Raw genomic sequence first — 14,487 nt, 5'->3', positions numbered from 1 at the left:
AGAAGCTATTTATGTCATTTATATATATAAAAAAAAAGAATTATCCCATTTTCTCCCCAATTTGGAATGCCCAATTCCCACTTAGTAGATCCTCATGGTGGCGCAGTTACTCACCTAAATCCGGGTGGCGGAGGACAAGTCTCATTTGCCTCCTCTTCTGAGACAGTCAATCCACACATCTTATCATGTGGCTCATTGTGCATGACACCGTGGAGACTCCAAGCATGTGTAGACTCTCCGCGATCCTCGCACAACTTACCACGCACCCAATTGAGAGTGAGAACGACTAATCACGACCACGAGGAGGTTACCCCATGAGATTCCCTAGCAACCGGGCCAATTTGGTTGCGTAGGAGACCTGGCTGGAGTCACACAGCACACCCTGGATTCGAACTTGTGACTCCAGGGGTGGTAGTCAGCGTCAATACTCTCTGAGCTACCCAGACCCCCCATTTAAGTCCTTTTTAATTGAAATTCTCCTTCCTGTACAGTAGGTGGCAATATGCACAAAGCCGGCAAATCGCCAAAAGAGAAGAATGTGGAAGTGATAGTGGAGAATGATAGTAAAAAAGGACCTAAATATTGATCTGTTTCTCAACCAGACTTATATCACTTCTGAAGATATTAATTAAACCACTGGGGTGGTATGGATTGCTTTATGCTGCCTTTATGTGCTTTTTGGAGCTTCAAAGATTTGTTCACCATTCACTTGCATTGTACGGACCTACTGAGATATTCTTCTAAAAATCTTTGCCATGAGGGTGCATAAATTAGATATTTTTTATTTTTGGGTGAACCATCCCTTTAAATAAATATATTGCAGATGAACTGTGTAGTTTGGGCCCTGTTAGTTTTAATATATATATATATATATATATATATATATATATATTTTTTTTTTTTTTTCCAGATTGTACCAAGATTTTCCCTGCATAATCTACAGCATTAGCAGAGATGTAATTTCTTTCATATGTTTGCAGAATTGAATCACAGAGCTTGTTTGTCTACAGGGAAAATCTGTAGATACCCAGCCCCATTTATGGAGACTTTGCCTATGTTTAAATTAAATACTAGCTTACTGCTCACAGCACGGTACATACTATAGTATACCGTTTTTGAATCAGTTTGCAATATGTAACAGTAAATGTTTCAACCAGTACTGTACTACACTGTTGTCACATGATTTCATCACATTGCACTCTAGTTCAGCGAGTGGCATCTTATCTTAGATATAATTTTTTATTTTTAATAATATTTTTGAAAATCATTTTAATTTTGGATTGCTTTGTATGTTCAATAAAACAATGAGTCAAAGATGTAAAACATAGCTGACGATTAATATTTCCAATTAATTTGCCAAACTGCAAATACGGGGTCGGCACATTGCATTGTGGGATACAGTATCCATAGTGTGCACCGTTGTGTACTGCACATTTTGCCAAATGTAAAAAGCCATTTAGATATTCCATGCATACAGACATTTTTCATATTGTGCAGTGTATATACTATATACTGCCTGAACAGTAAGATTGGTATTGTACTACACTCTTCCAAAAAACATTTTTGCTTGTCTGTTTATAGTATAAAATTTAAATGCTGTTATGAAAAAATCAATGTGGTTAAAGCTTGTTTGACAAAGTTGTCCAACCACGCAACCAAAGATGATAATGGACAATTGAAAGCTGGACTTGGACAGTCATGGAGCCATGTTCCATGCACCTGTATACTCCTGCACAGAGTGCAGAGCCCTAGAGCTTCATCCATTAGCTTACGATCCACAGGTTTTGACTTATTGTCCTGATCTTCAGTGTAAATTTGTTATTTCAAATGCAATCATGAGGGAGGCCGAAACATTATAGAATTTGTAAACAACAAAACCGTTTCTCCTGTAATCTTGTACACATGATTGTAAGAACACAATCTGTCTCTGAAAAAAATGATTTAATCTTTACATTGATGGCACTTTGATTTTCTGACCCACATCAATCAAACAAAATGAGTGAAAATGAACTTACCCCCGTAATTGCACTAAAAACTCCATTGAAACTTTAGGATGTGGAAGCAATAATATCACCCAGATTGGAAAAGAATAGAAAAACAAAACTATTGTAATGCAGACACTCATAATGGAGAACTGTGGTTCCCCGCTGTGCGCTAAACCAACTAAATTCAGCCACAAATTAATTTTCTTTGTGCCTTTTTTAATTAGAATGATTGGAAGAGTTGAAATAACACTTAACTACCATTACTATGCTAAGAGGCTCTTACCCAGTTCTCATTCTACACAATTATTATTTCCACAATCATGCCTCATGGCTCCTATTAATATATTGTTAATCACTTGTCCTGTGCCCAAGAGCATACTTTAGAACAAACATCTTTGCAAAACAGAAAAATGGCTGCGTATCATGATAGAAGTCAAATATTACACTGCTTAAATATAACTGAATGGCAACTTTGACCAATGTCACCAAAACATCTAAAAACCAAACATGTGAAACCATAGGGAGACATATCACTGTCAAAGGCTTGACAAAAGTGAAACTTCAGAAGTTATGAACCAGAGAGTTTTCTAGTACAACGTGTGCAGTACCACAATGTGGTAAAGCGGATTTAAAAAAATGAATCAAGTTCATTCAGTCCGGTTGGTCTTAAATGACAGCATTTTTGCTATTACTGTGTCTATGGTAAAACATGTTTGCTGTTCTCTAAAGAGCAACGTCACTATAGGAGAAAAATGCCTGAGCTTTATTGCTAGTGTCCTTAGGGCAATATTTTTGTGAAGTTCAGCAAGGGGGAACCACCCTCCTCTTGCGGATGCATTCCCAGATCCAGTCAGAAGTCACCCTCTGGGCCGGACTGTCCTCATCCGGCATTGCCAGTGTGTGCGTGGCTGAACCAGAGTCATACTCGGGCACCAGATCTCCATCATATGCCAGGAAGTAGCGACGAAGCTTCTCAAAGTCCTGCGCTGAGTCTGGGAGGTAGAGCTTCACACCTGTGAAAATGTCCAGTAAAGTCTGCAGAAAGGCCACAAAAATGTTTTAGTGACTTTGAATAACAGGAGCATCATTGAGTTTTAATGAGGTCATTAAAATGTAATTTAGAATGCCATTTTAGCTTACTTTAAAGTAGGGCGAATTAGGGTAATATGGGACACCTAAACTTGTGCACATTACAAGCAAGTCTATTAAGATGACTATCTTCTAGCTGGGTTTTCATGTGATAGTCATGTGATTTGCTGGTCTTAAATCACAATTTGTTGGGTGAAAATGGCAGTACATTGCCGAGACCACATGAACAAATGTCCCAAATTACTAATTTCACCATATGATTTTAATCTTATATTGGTTGGTCAGTCTTTTCCCAAACTAATGCCAATATTACTTTACCTTTTCATTCTTTGGGTCAGTTGTTGGAATCAATGTCTTCAATTTACTTTGTCCATTGCTGTGAACCATTTCAGTCTTTATCTAAAGTGAAACAAGATCACAGGGATTTGAGAAAGGGCAATGACAGCTAAATTGACCATGATATGACTAATGTTGTGCTTCGATAGAAAGGAGTGAACCCTCTGTTGCTCAGAGAACACACATGCATACATTATATAGGTCATAACATTTACATTTAGTCATTTAACAGACGCTTTTATCCAAAGTGACTTACAAATGAGGAAAGTATTTGGACAGCAAGACATTTTTCATACTTTTGGCTCTATGCCACCACAATGGATTTAGATTGAAGCAATGAATATGTGATTGAAGAACAGCCAGTCAGCTTTAACACTTTACATCCAAATTTTGTGAATGTTAAGGAATTACAGCACGTTTTACAAACATGCTCCCCATTTTCAGGGTCTCAAAGGTAATTGGACAAACTAATAATCATAACTAAAATTATCTTTTTTTAATACTTGGCCAAAAATCCTTTGCAATGAATAACTGTCTGAAGTCTGGAACCCATTGGCATCACCAAATTCCAGATTTGGTGATGCTTTACAAGGCCTTTACTGCAGCAATCTTAAGTTGCTGCTTGTTTGTGGGTCTTTGTGCTTTCAGTTTTGTCTTCAGCAAGTGAAATGCATGCTCATTTGGGTTGAGGTCAGGAGGCTGACTCAGCCATTGAAGAATATTCCACTTTTTTTGCCTTGAAAATCTCTTTGGATACTTTCACATTATGTTTTGAGTCACTATCCATCAGTAATGTGAAGCGCCGTCCTCTCAGTTTTGCAGCATTTTTCATTGATTTGGGAAATACTATCTGCACAGATTCACTTTATCCTGCTACTTCTGCCAGCACTCATATCATAAACACAAGTGACCCAGTTCCCCTGGCAGCCATACATGCCCATGTTCAGAGTTTACAGCAAAAGCTTCCAATTTAAAATTCTACATTCGGAATCAAATGTTTTTTTGGAAAGGTATGCAAAATATTGTACTACACCCTGAAAAATATTTATGAAATAAGTGTCTTAAGATATCTCACCAGTCTCTGTGACCACACTAGACTCTGTAAATAGCAAACAAATGTGTGTCCGCGGACAATGACGCTTTCTGCCGGTCAATCATTTTGGATGTTCTCATAGTATTGTAGTTGCAGCGAATTAAGGCATAATGCCATTTTTATGCCATGTTGCTCATAACAGTTGTCAGTTGAAGTTGTAATTTTGCTACTGTGGTTTTTGACAACCGCTTCTGCTCGTGTCGGTCTCAATAAAGATCATTTGGTATCTTTGGGTAAAAAGGAGGTGTGGTTTAATCAAACTTGGCTCAGCTTGACAGTTTGTGAAAATTCTAGAATGGCTAAAATAAAACAGCTTCTCAGTCAATTGTCCACATACTTTTGAGCTCCTGAAAATGGGGGTGTAAAATGTTGTAATTCCTAAAATGTTCACACAATTTGTAAATCCCTTAATTAAAGCTTACTTCATATACTTCAATCGCATATTGATTACTTCATTTCAAACCCATTGTGGTGGGTGACAAAAAGTGCCTCAATTAAGGCACAATTTATACAGTTTATCTATGGGTTTTTCAGGTGAGGTAAAAACAAACCTTCTTTGCACTTTGCTTCTTTGTGGGTAGTTTTCTCTTAGCTGGAGAGGATGATTCCAATTTCACTGACTTTGCTTTGGGGGTATGGCCATTTTCTAAAAAGATGAACAATTATAGCACATAAGAATGGAATTTGATGGATATAAACCAACTTATTCTTCAGAGGAAGTCCTTTGACAAATACTTGCATGTTCATGTTAAATGCCGGTAACTTACTGGACTTGTTTGCAGTGGAAGCTCCATGAGATGTTGAGGGAGAGCTGCCTCCACTCTCACCTCCCGAGGAGCTCTTGTCATTCTGGCTTGTTTTGGATGGACCAGCTGTCACCTCAAAATCACAATTCTCCTTAGAGATACGATACAGTTCCTGCAAAAAAAAAAAAAAAAACATTTAAAAACAAATTCCAATATTGCACTAACACACACAAAAAAAACATTTCACACAAACCTGACAGTAAACAAAAAGTAGTACACCAATATTTACGAGAAAGACCTTAATCAGAGTTTGTACATCAAAAATAAAATGATAATCCTGAAAATTTGTCAGAAATGTGCTTTCAAGAATATTGAAGATAAAATAGCATCCTGTAGTTCCTGGTTCCATCTCTATGCAAATATTGTTTGTCAAATCAGGCTACCTTGAGCTGCTGAAGGTTGGTGGCAGTTTTCCAGTCCTTGTCGTCACGCATGCGAGTGCAACGTGGGAAGCGGATGGATATGCCGTCTGCTGTATGCATTTCTGATTTAGAAAACTCTGCTCCTGTAATTTCCCACACTGGTGCCTTCTGTACGCATTGACAAACAATGTATTCTTCCTCATTATACAAACACTTACTGCACAAACTATAACAAGCCCGGTTCTACTGTCTGTAGTGCAATACAGTACAAACATCTTAAACATGTAAGTGTTGCATGGTCTATTTAACACATTCATCTAATGTAAACAGATAACGAGCCAATTAAGTTTCTTCATTGGCTTTTTCCATCACATATTCTGTAACTGTGTGCTTGTATGAGAATTTCGTCAACCTCATTTCCCATTACAAGCAAACAAAAATGTTGCAACCCATTGGTCGTATTAGGAAGAGGATTGGCATATTCTTACTTGTGGATCTCTGATAATGAAATCTGGGTAATAGTTCTTGATGATCTTCAACCATCCAGGGATCTTGCTTGGATCCTGGAATAGTGAGATAAACAGGAACCTTACGACATGCAAATTAATAAATCTGATACTGAAAGTGACAGCACAGAAAAAAACAAATGATTAAGTCATGATATTTACTTTGCCTATTTTGATAACATCCAACTCTTTCTGCAGCCTGGCTAAGGTTGCGTCGTCGTAGCCTCCAGAACACTTGGTCACAGTGCACCACTTCCTGGATTCTGGGTCATAGCAGCCCATGAGGAAACTGGACATAATTCCACCTGTGTGGCACACAGAAACAAGTACAATAAAAAAAATTAAAAAAAAGTGCAGATCTAGCTCTTCTAAAACATTTGAAACCATTGCATTGCTCTAAACCAAGGATCATTTGGATTATTCTAAAACTTAGGGCTGACCATTACTGACCATTTGAGCCTTTGCCGTAGAAAGCGCCAAGCACCACAAGGTCAGCAGTGTCCGCCATCGCTCCTTCGTTAAGATAATCTTTCTTCACTTTTAACCAGTGACGCTTCCCTGGCTCATAATGCCCCTGAAACAACAATAAATCCCAGGTATAGCATGAAGTGATCTAACACAATACGCAGCACATCTGAAATATAAGTAATTTAAAAATATGTCAGAATCTATGAGAGTTTGGCTGGATGGTGATACAACTACATTTGCCATATACATTTAAAATCAGTGCACATTGAATAGAGTTTCTCATACTTAGAAAAATAAAGGCAGTATATGGTATATACTGTGAAGTATGCTAGCATTTCATTCTAAACACAGCAATGCTGTACCTTGATATCCTTCAGAACCAATCCCTCCAGTCCCTCTCTGATGACACGTGTGATCATTTCTGCCAGGTCAGCAGCTCTCTGTTGGAACACAAATCATTTAATTTGTTGAACATTTCTGGAAACAACCGCCCTGAGGAACACTGTAATGTTGGCATAACATCAAACCTTTAATTAAATGACCTGCCTACACACTAACAAACAAACTTGCATACTGAGGATATTAACAAAGTCTAACTGAGCATGATGGAAGAGGACAAAAAGCAATGCAAATAGCACTAAAGCACTGACCGTGACATGCTTCATTTCTGAGAACAGAATCCTGTTAGGAACTTCCACCATATTATCATGGAGTAACTTTCTTCTCTCACAGAGAGGCCTGGAAAGCATGAAAATCTTGATGTAAAAATATCGACCAGGCTTTAAGATTAGTGTTTTATTGGACTTTAAAACATGCAATAAGACAAATGTACATGCAATAAACATGAATTTAAACAAATGTTCAGTGAAAAATGTGTTTCTTGATGATGACTCACTTGTCCATGAGACTGACGCCATTAAAATAAATGCAGTCGAACACAAACAGACCCACTTGAGCATCCTGGAAAGCTGCTTTCTGAATAAACAAAAACAAAATAATGTCTCACTCTTTTTAATATAAATAGAATTAGATTTTTAAACTAAAGTCTGCCAGGACTTTATAAAAGCTGTGTGTTCTGGGTGTTTTTTTTTATGATTTGCTTATTGCTTGCAGATGCTAGGGTGTTCTGGGTGGTAGCTTACTAGCCAAAGTATCCCCCAAGTTTCTATGATATTCTGGTCCATAGATATGGATCAGGTCCCTTCAACTAAAGTCTTTAAAGCCCATTTTATCATCTTGCATGCCATAATCATCCAGTCTCTTCAACAAGCCATTTAATTTGAGGTATCATTCTTGTAGCACAAACATTTGGGTGAAGAGTTCACAGCTCAAACCCTAATTATGAGCAACAGTAATCATACCTTAGCAAGCACCATTAATAATTCAGGAACATGAACACAGTACACTACGGTTTACCTTGTGCACTCCAAGAGTCCCAAAAGGCAGGGGTTTGCTAGTCCTTGTGTCAATAAGAAGCACTTCAGCATCAAGGATCATGCTATGGCCCCCAGGAAATGCCTTCGGTATGAAATCTTTGAAATGGGCGACCTATGGTAGAATATTTTTTTTTAATAAGTATTTCAATTTCAACAAATAAATAACCCTTGGCATTTTATTTGAACTGCTAACAGTTGCTGAAAGTTCTGACCTTGTGTGGGAGTACTGGTTTGAGACTACGGCTGAAGTAGCTAAAGTGATCCCCATTCTTATGGACCTGCACACGCTCACCATCATACTTGATCTCAGAGTACATTCCATTAGGGCACTTCTTCATGGCATACTCGATGGATTTACATGCTTCTGCCTGCAAGAATAAATTAAACTTCAATCAAACAGTTGATAAAAATCTCTGACACTGAAGAGGGATGGGTCAGGTGATGACGTAGGCTTGGATTTTCTTTTTAGCATTTTTAGAGTCCTGAGAGTCTACAGGCATGTGATTGGAAAAGAACATAAAAAAAGAGACTATGTAGCTGCCAAAGACTCTGGCACAGCAAACACCCAGATTATTTATCTGTTAATGACCCTATTAAAGTGCTGTACTTCATCCATCCATATGGCTAAGTGTCAGATTGGCATTTGGTGGACACAACTCTAACCCGCCATAATTAAATAGGACTTTTCTAAGACTGACTAGTTGTCCAGATAACCCACTGACTAGTAAATTTTGAAAATATGTGGTTTTGCACATTCCTAATATTGAATGTAACCTGTAAATGAAGAATATGGTGAATGAGTACTAGAGATTCAGACCAGCATTGGCTGTACAGGAGTCATCAGAGACGCCTCCACACTCAGGTTCTTTCTAGGCCCAGTTCCATTAGAGGCATGCTGCAGGTTCCGTAGTACTCTGTCAATTACGTCACCAAGATTCCGAGAGGCTCTGAAGGCATCATAGGCATTGGGGTCCAAGGCATCCAAGCTGATGAGAGAAAGTTTACACTGAGTACGACAAAACAAACAATGCATTTAGGTATATGATAGTATGTTATCCTAGTATAGCATCACTTACACATGCTTGGCGCCAGAATTTATTTTAAGATCATGTTTGACCAGGCGGATGTAACACTTCAGGTCATTTCCTGTGCATCTGGGAATCAATAAACAGTTTAAGTGAGCACCTTTCTTAAATTTCATACAGATTAAAAGCTTAGTGTTTTCAAATAATATATATTTTTTTTACAATAATAAAGTCATTACAACATTACTGATCAGCACAACCAAATGATGGCCAATCTGTGTGCATTGATTCTAATAGGAAAAGGGAATTTTGTCTGACTTTTTAGCAATATCCTGTAGTTCTGCCTGCTGTTCATCCTCCTTGGAGAGCTGGGATAAACGGCTGAGTGAAGCATCCACTTCCTGTATGGTAAGAAGACTCTTGGTTGCTGGGGGGAAAGACTTGCAGTCCTCGAAAAACATACGCACGGTCTCTGAAACATCTCCCTAAGAAAAACAAACAAAACACACATAGATATATGGAAAAAAGGGTCAACTTTCTTTATCAGATATTTGACTTCCAATAATCCATACAACAGAAATGCATAAAATTATGTGTCAAACCTGTTCCAGGTCCTGCACCATCGCATCCTGATCGCAATTTAATATGCGGCTGAAAAGCTTTACAATTTGTTTGTCATTGAGGTTGTAAACGTTCTTAATCACTCCTGGGAGGAGAAGCTTCACTGTTAGATACAAATCTCCTTTGAACTTATCTGTAAAGACATGATAAACAAAGCAAAAACAGCTTACAATCAGAAATACATTCTTTGAAACCATTTTAAATCAGTTTTTATTTGTTCATGACAAGCCCTAATTATCCTGTTGACACCAAAGAGACATGCCCACCTCCACCAGAGCCTTTTGTCAAGAAATCTTTGATAATCTCAGTCTTTGCGTTGTAGCTCGACTTCTCTGCCACTAAGGCACACAGTTTGCGGAACTCCCGCAGCAGGTTGTCTTTATGGTTGGGGTCACATAGCTGAGCTGATAAAGCACTACCCTGAGAGGTTTTGGCTGGAGATGGTCCAGGACTGGAAGAGGACGAACCAGCCTTGCTAGCTGAGGACATTGAGTGGTTTGTAAAGTGACATACATTTTCTTTAGTTAGCAGAGAAGAGCATGAGATAAAAAAATGACAAATCAGGTTTATGCATCTATATCATTATGGTCCTTAAAAAAAGTATCATGGGGCAAATAAGTATTTAAATAATAAAGCAAAATACAGTTTTATGGCCGTTGTGTTTTCACAGTTCTCCTCACGGCCATCGGCAGGTGTGGAAACGGTTCATTTTTGCCTGTATATAATGTTTACATCTGTGCTTTAACAAAAATGCAGTTACATTTAGCATGATACATGCAAGTAAAATGACATTATGTGCCCAAGTTGTGTACCTGTGAAGCCAGAAAACTTGCGAGGAGCATTAACTGTTGGATCAGCCAGCGGTGCTGACATTTGCCCGCTGTTATTTAACTTAGCTTGCACTTTCTTCTTAGGGCTTGCATTGGTTTTGGCAGCCAAATCTGTCAAAGAGAAGAGAGGCTCCTTAGCACAGGTCTGCAGTAATGGCTGATGTAATGTAAACTAAACAAAAACAAAAAAACATACATAGGGCACAGCACTCCAATACCTGAAACAAGTTTATTGATTAGGTCTTTATCCTCATCCTGAAGTTCCTGCCATCCCTCCAGCTCTGTGATATCCTCGATTTTCTTTGTGGTGGCACGAGCTCTCTCAAGCTTCTCAAAGATGCACTTCGCGTGGTACCACTCCTTCATTTCCCCTGCAGACTCACTGAACGGGTTTGGCACTATTTTGCCAATGCGCACCAGTCCTTTCATGATCTTGTCCTTGCATTTCTTGCATCCCGCAGTGCCACGCTTGGCATATTCCACACAGTATCTCTGTTCTGCCATGTCTGGCCTTTCACTTTGCAAATTAGGCCAAGATATGTGGAAATAAGAGCCAGAGGTGTGACTAAATTGTCGTATTCGTGGCTCACAGACAAATACGCCACTGGGGCTAGATGCGAAGCCCCACCTAAATTGAAGAATCCTAGAAAAATTTATAAATTGATGACTTTGAGTTACACTAAATAAACTTTTCCTACGAAGTATGGGCAGAGATGATCTGCAGAGTGTACTTAATGCTTTGTCAAAGCAAAGAGTGTACATAAAGTTCAGTAAGGTCCCATCCTACACAGCAGCGGTGAATTCTGAGAATAAGAGAAGAACAGTTTTAATGTTTAAAAAGCATTCAGGGCTATTTAATAATCTTAAATTAACTATAGTGTGTAAATCTATGCTGTGAGGGGGCGGATAAGATGCATTGTACTAACGACTGCTAACACAATGACATTTAAATATAATCACAGGTAACCTTAGCTCCAGGAAAAAATAAAACGTCTCAAATAACATGTGCCGAAAATACCATGCGACAATAATAGAACATTATATAAGTCACATTAATTTTCGGGTGGCTTTGTTTACGTGTCGCTTTGTTTATCAACGTGGAATTAGCACGCATGCTAATCTTATCTGATCTTGGTAGCAGACGTTAATCTTGTAGGAATGTTAATTTACCTCTGTTTTTATTGCATTTCCATTGATTCCAGCCTTCTCATGTAACGATTTGCATATTAAGAACAACTTATATATGTACTGTACTAGTCAAAGAGGAAGATCTGCGGACTGTGCAGTGTGTACAGTCAGAGACTATTTGGAAGAGATGGACCACTTCTATATAATACATGGGAGAAACTGGAACGCCCAGCCAGGAAGCTCTAGCGACCAACGGTCAACGGATGTAGAAAGGAAGTCCCGCCTTACAGATAAAAGAGCTAATCACCGTTTAGATACTGACATAACCTGTCAATCAACTTTAGAACGCGCATGCTCATTAGCTATACAAGACTGGATAATTACGTTTTGTGGCGTAATGTGAGGTAAAGAATCACAATTTATGATACCAGTATTGTCATATTTAATTGCTTATTTTAAATATATTATTTGATAATAATCATGAGTAACCGTTATTGAGATTTTGGTCTTTCTTCATTCAAGTAGATAGGAGCTGCACTGGCATGACTGGAAATGGTCTCCAGAGAGCGTTCCAAAGATGGCCGACAGTGGACTGATTTGCTAGAGAGACTTTGGTACAGTCCCCTTTAAATCATACTAGCGTTTCCTCTTTGTTTGGAAGTATTTCCTGTGCAGCGCGCACGTGCATTAGACATTTTTTTCTCTCTCTCTTCAAAAACACATTAATAGTGCACACGGGGAGTTACAATACAATCCTTAAAATTCTCCACAAAATTACTTGTATTAAACTAGTGACTCTCTTAAAGTCTTAAAACAGGATTCAATAGACTGTGCAAGTACAATTTTCCAAGATGAGTTAATGTCATCGATTATGAGAAAGCCAGTATTAAAGGGATAGTTCACCCCAATATTAAAATGGTATCATCATGCCATGAATGACTTACTTTCTTCTGCTACACACAATTCATTTTTAGAAGAATATTTCAGCTCTGTAGGTCCATACAATGCAAGTGAATGGTGGCCAGAACTTTAAGGTAAAAAAAAGCACATAAAAGCAGCGTAAAAGTAATCAATACAACTGCAGTGGTTTAATCCATGGCTTCAGCTCGATAGCTCGAATACAGAATAAAATATAAAATTAAAAATCAATGTTTAATTTTGTCAAGGTAACCTGTTTGTATATGAGGTTTTTTATTAATCCAGAAAAGATAAAAAAAAAAATAAAAGGTTTCAAGCATGCTTTCAGCTGGGATGCTTTTCGCCATCTCAATTAGGGAGTAAAACATGGGTCCCAAAGGACGGACAGAGCAGAAACTAATTGAATGACTCATCTTGTCAGTGATGGCTTGTTCACAATTAAAAACAAATGAAATGACAATGAAGTAGAATGATTAAAGAAGGGAAATGGCCTTATAACAAAAGAGACCAAGAAATTAGTGATTCTTAAATGGAGCACACACAATTAGTTTGTCCATTGCACACTGAAAGGTTAAAACAAGAAATATCATTATTTATTGACATGGCATTGGCTTCGTAGAGAAATTGTGCTCTGCAAAAAAAATAAAAATAAATAAATAAATATATATATATATATATATATATATATATATATATATATATATATATATATATATATATATATACCACAGTTAGTTTCGGTCCTTGAATCTGATTGGACGAGAGACGTACCATGAGCACTGATGGTGTGACACCATCAGCACTCAGACGCTTCACTGTGTGTGTATCACTCCGCATTCATGCTGTTCTAAACTAAAGTGTATATGTTAGGAGTTACTGGCTTTATTTTTGAAATTACATATGTTAGCCAGCAGGTGGTGGCAAAAGATAATTTTTGTGTGTAATATCAGCCGGTTGGTGACGTAAAGTGAATCTGTTAGTCATTGTTTACATAGAACAGCACTCTGTAAGTTTCCACATTGGATACATACTGTTTATAATGGCGGAGGACATCACTGTTTCTATAGTGAATGACATTTGCACACCGGCTACCCTGAAATAGAGAGGAATACTCCGCTTGGACATCTGTATTCAACTGAGAAAGCTAACCTTCAGAAAGCTGTAAGCATCTCTGATTGGGAGTGGCAACAGGTGATCGTATACGCTCCATCTCTCTCTCTCTCTCTCTCTCTCACACACACACACACACACACAAACACACACACAGTATATAAAAAAGGGGTTTTGTCTTGTTTTTCAGTAAATGATCTCAACATCCATAAAGCATCCTTACATTTTTTTTTTAAAAGAAGGGGTGTAAAGTAACAAATTACAGATACTCGTTACTGTAATTAACTACTTTTTCCAAGAATTGTACTTTTTTAAGTAGATTAAGAAATGTTTTACTTTTACTTTTTCTTGAGTACATTTTAAGTGCTGTAACTACATTTACTGCACTATTTTCCCACCATCTGTGTTCACTACGTCCCTGTCCTGATTTTATTTGTATCTATCAACGTAATTGGCTAGAGAGAGTCTCATGACTCCCGTCAAATCAAATCACATGTAAAAAACATACAGATTTGGTGCCATCTGTGGAGAATGCCTCAAGCACAGTTTACAGATGAACATCACGGCCGCACATGAAACAGATTTTCTCTGTGAAAAAGACCAATTGCTTGAATGTGTCATGTGAGTTTAACTTGCTCAAGACAGATATCAGCATTAATCCTGCCTCTAATTTGAAGAAACGTATCGAGGTAAATTTCATATTTCTGCTTACTAGATTCTGTGTGTCTATAATGTAGCCTGTAATTTATCTTTCTATCACTTACATTATTGGGC

The 14,487-nt window shown here is 37.9% G+C and overlaps 1 protein-coding gene across 1 annotated transcript; it reads right to left on the bottom strand.

Moving 5' to 3' along the window:
• Window positions 1–1,560: 1,560 nt before the first annotated feature.
• On the bottom strand, window positions 1,561–11,858 carry lig3 (ligase III, DNA, ATP-dependent). The gene is made up of 21 exons (XM_052108102.1): window positions 11,728–11,858; window positions 10,776–11,360; window positions 10,540–10,668; window positions 9,994–10,206; window positions 9,709–9,860; window positions 9,425–9,591; window positions 9,158–9,235; window positions 8,899–9,067; window positions 8,294–8,449; window positions 8,062–8,193; window positions 7,541–7,620; window positions 7,296–7,383; window positions 7,008–7,085; window positions 6,628–6,751; window positions 6,340–6,482; window positions 6,160–6,234; window positions 5,693–5,839; window positions 5,271–5,421; window positions 5,055–5,149; window positions 3,393–3,473; window positions 1,561–3,020 (listed from the first exon to the last, which is right to left on the bottom strand). Exons 2-21 carry the CDS (start codon window positions 11,317–11,319, stop codon window positions 2,787–2,789), a joined length of 3,036 nt encoding a protein of 1,011 aa, XP_051964062.1. The 5' UTR covers window positions 11,320–11,360; window positions 11,728–11,858; the 3' UTR covers window positions 1,561–2,786.
• Between the last annotated feature and the right edge of the window lie 2,629 nt (window positions 11,859–14,487).

This window comes from Xyrauchen texanus, chromosome 3, assembly GCF_025860055.1.
Source record: "Xyrauchen texanus isolate HMW12.3.18 chromosome 3, RBS_HiC_50CHRs, whole genome shotgun sequence".
In the NCBI taxonomy this organism is placed as follows: domain Eukaryota; kingdom Metazoa; phylum Chordata; class Actinopteri; order Cypriniformes; family Catostomidae; genus Xyrauchen; species Xyrauchen texanus.
The sequence above is the reverse complement of the archived record's forward strand: the minus strand, read 5'-3'. Positions and strand labels throughout refer to the sequence as shown.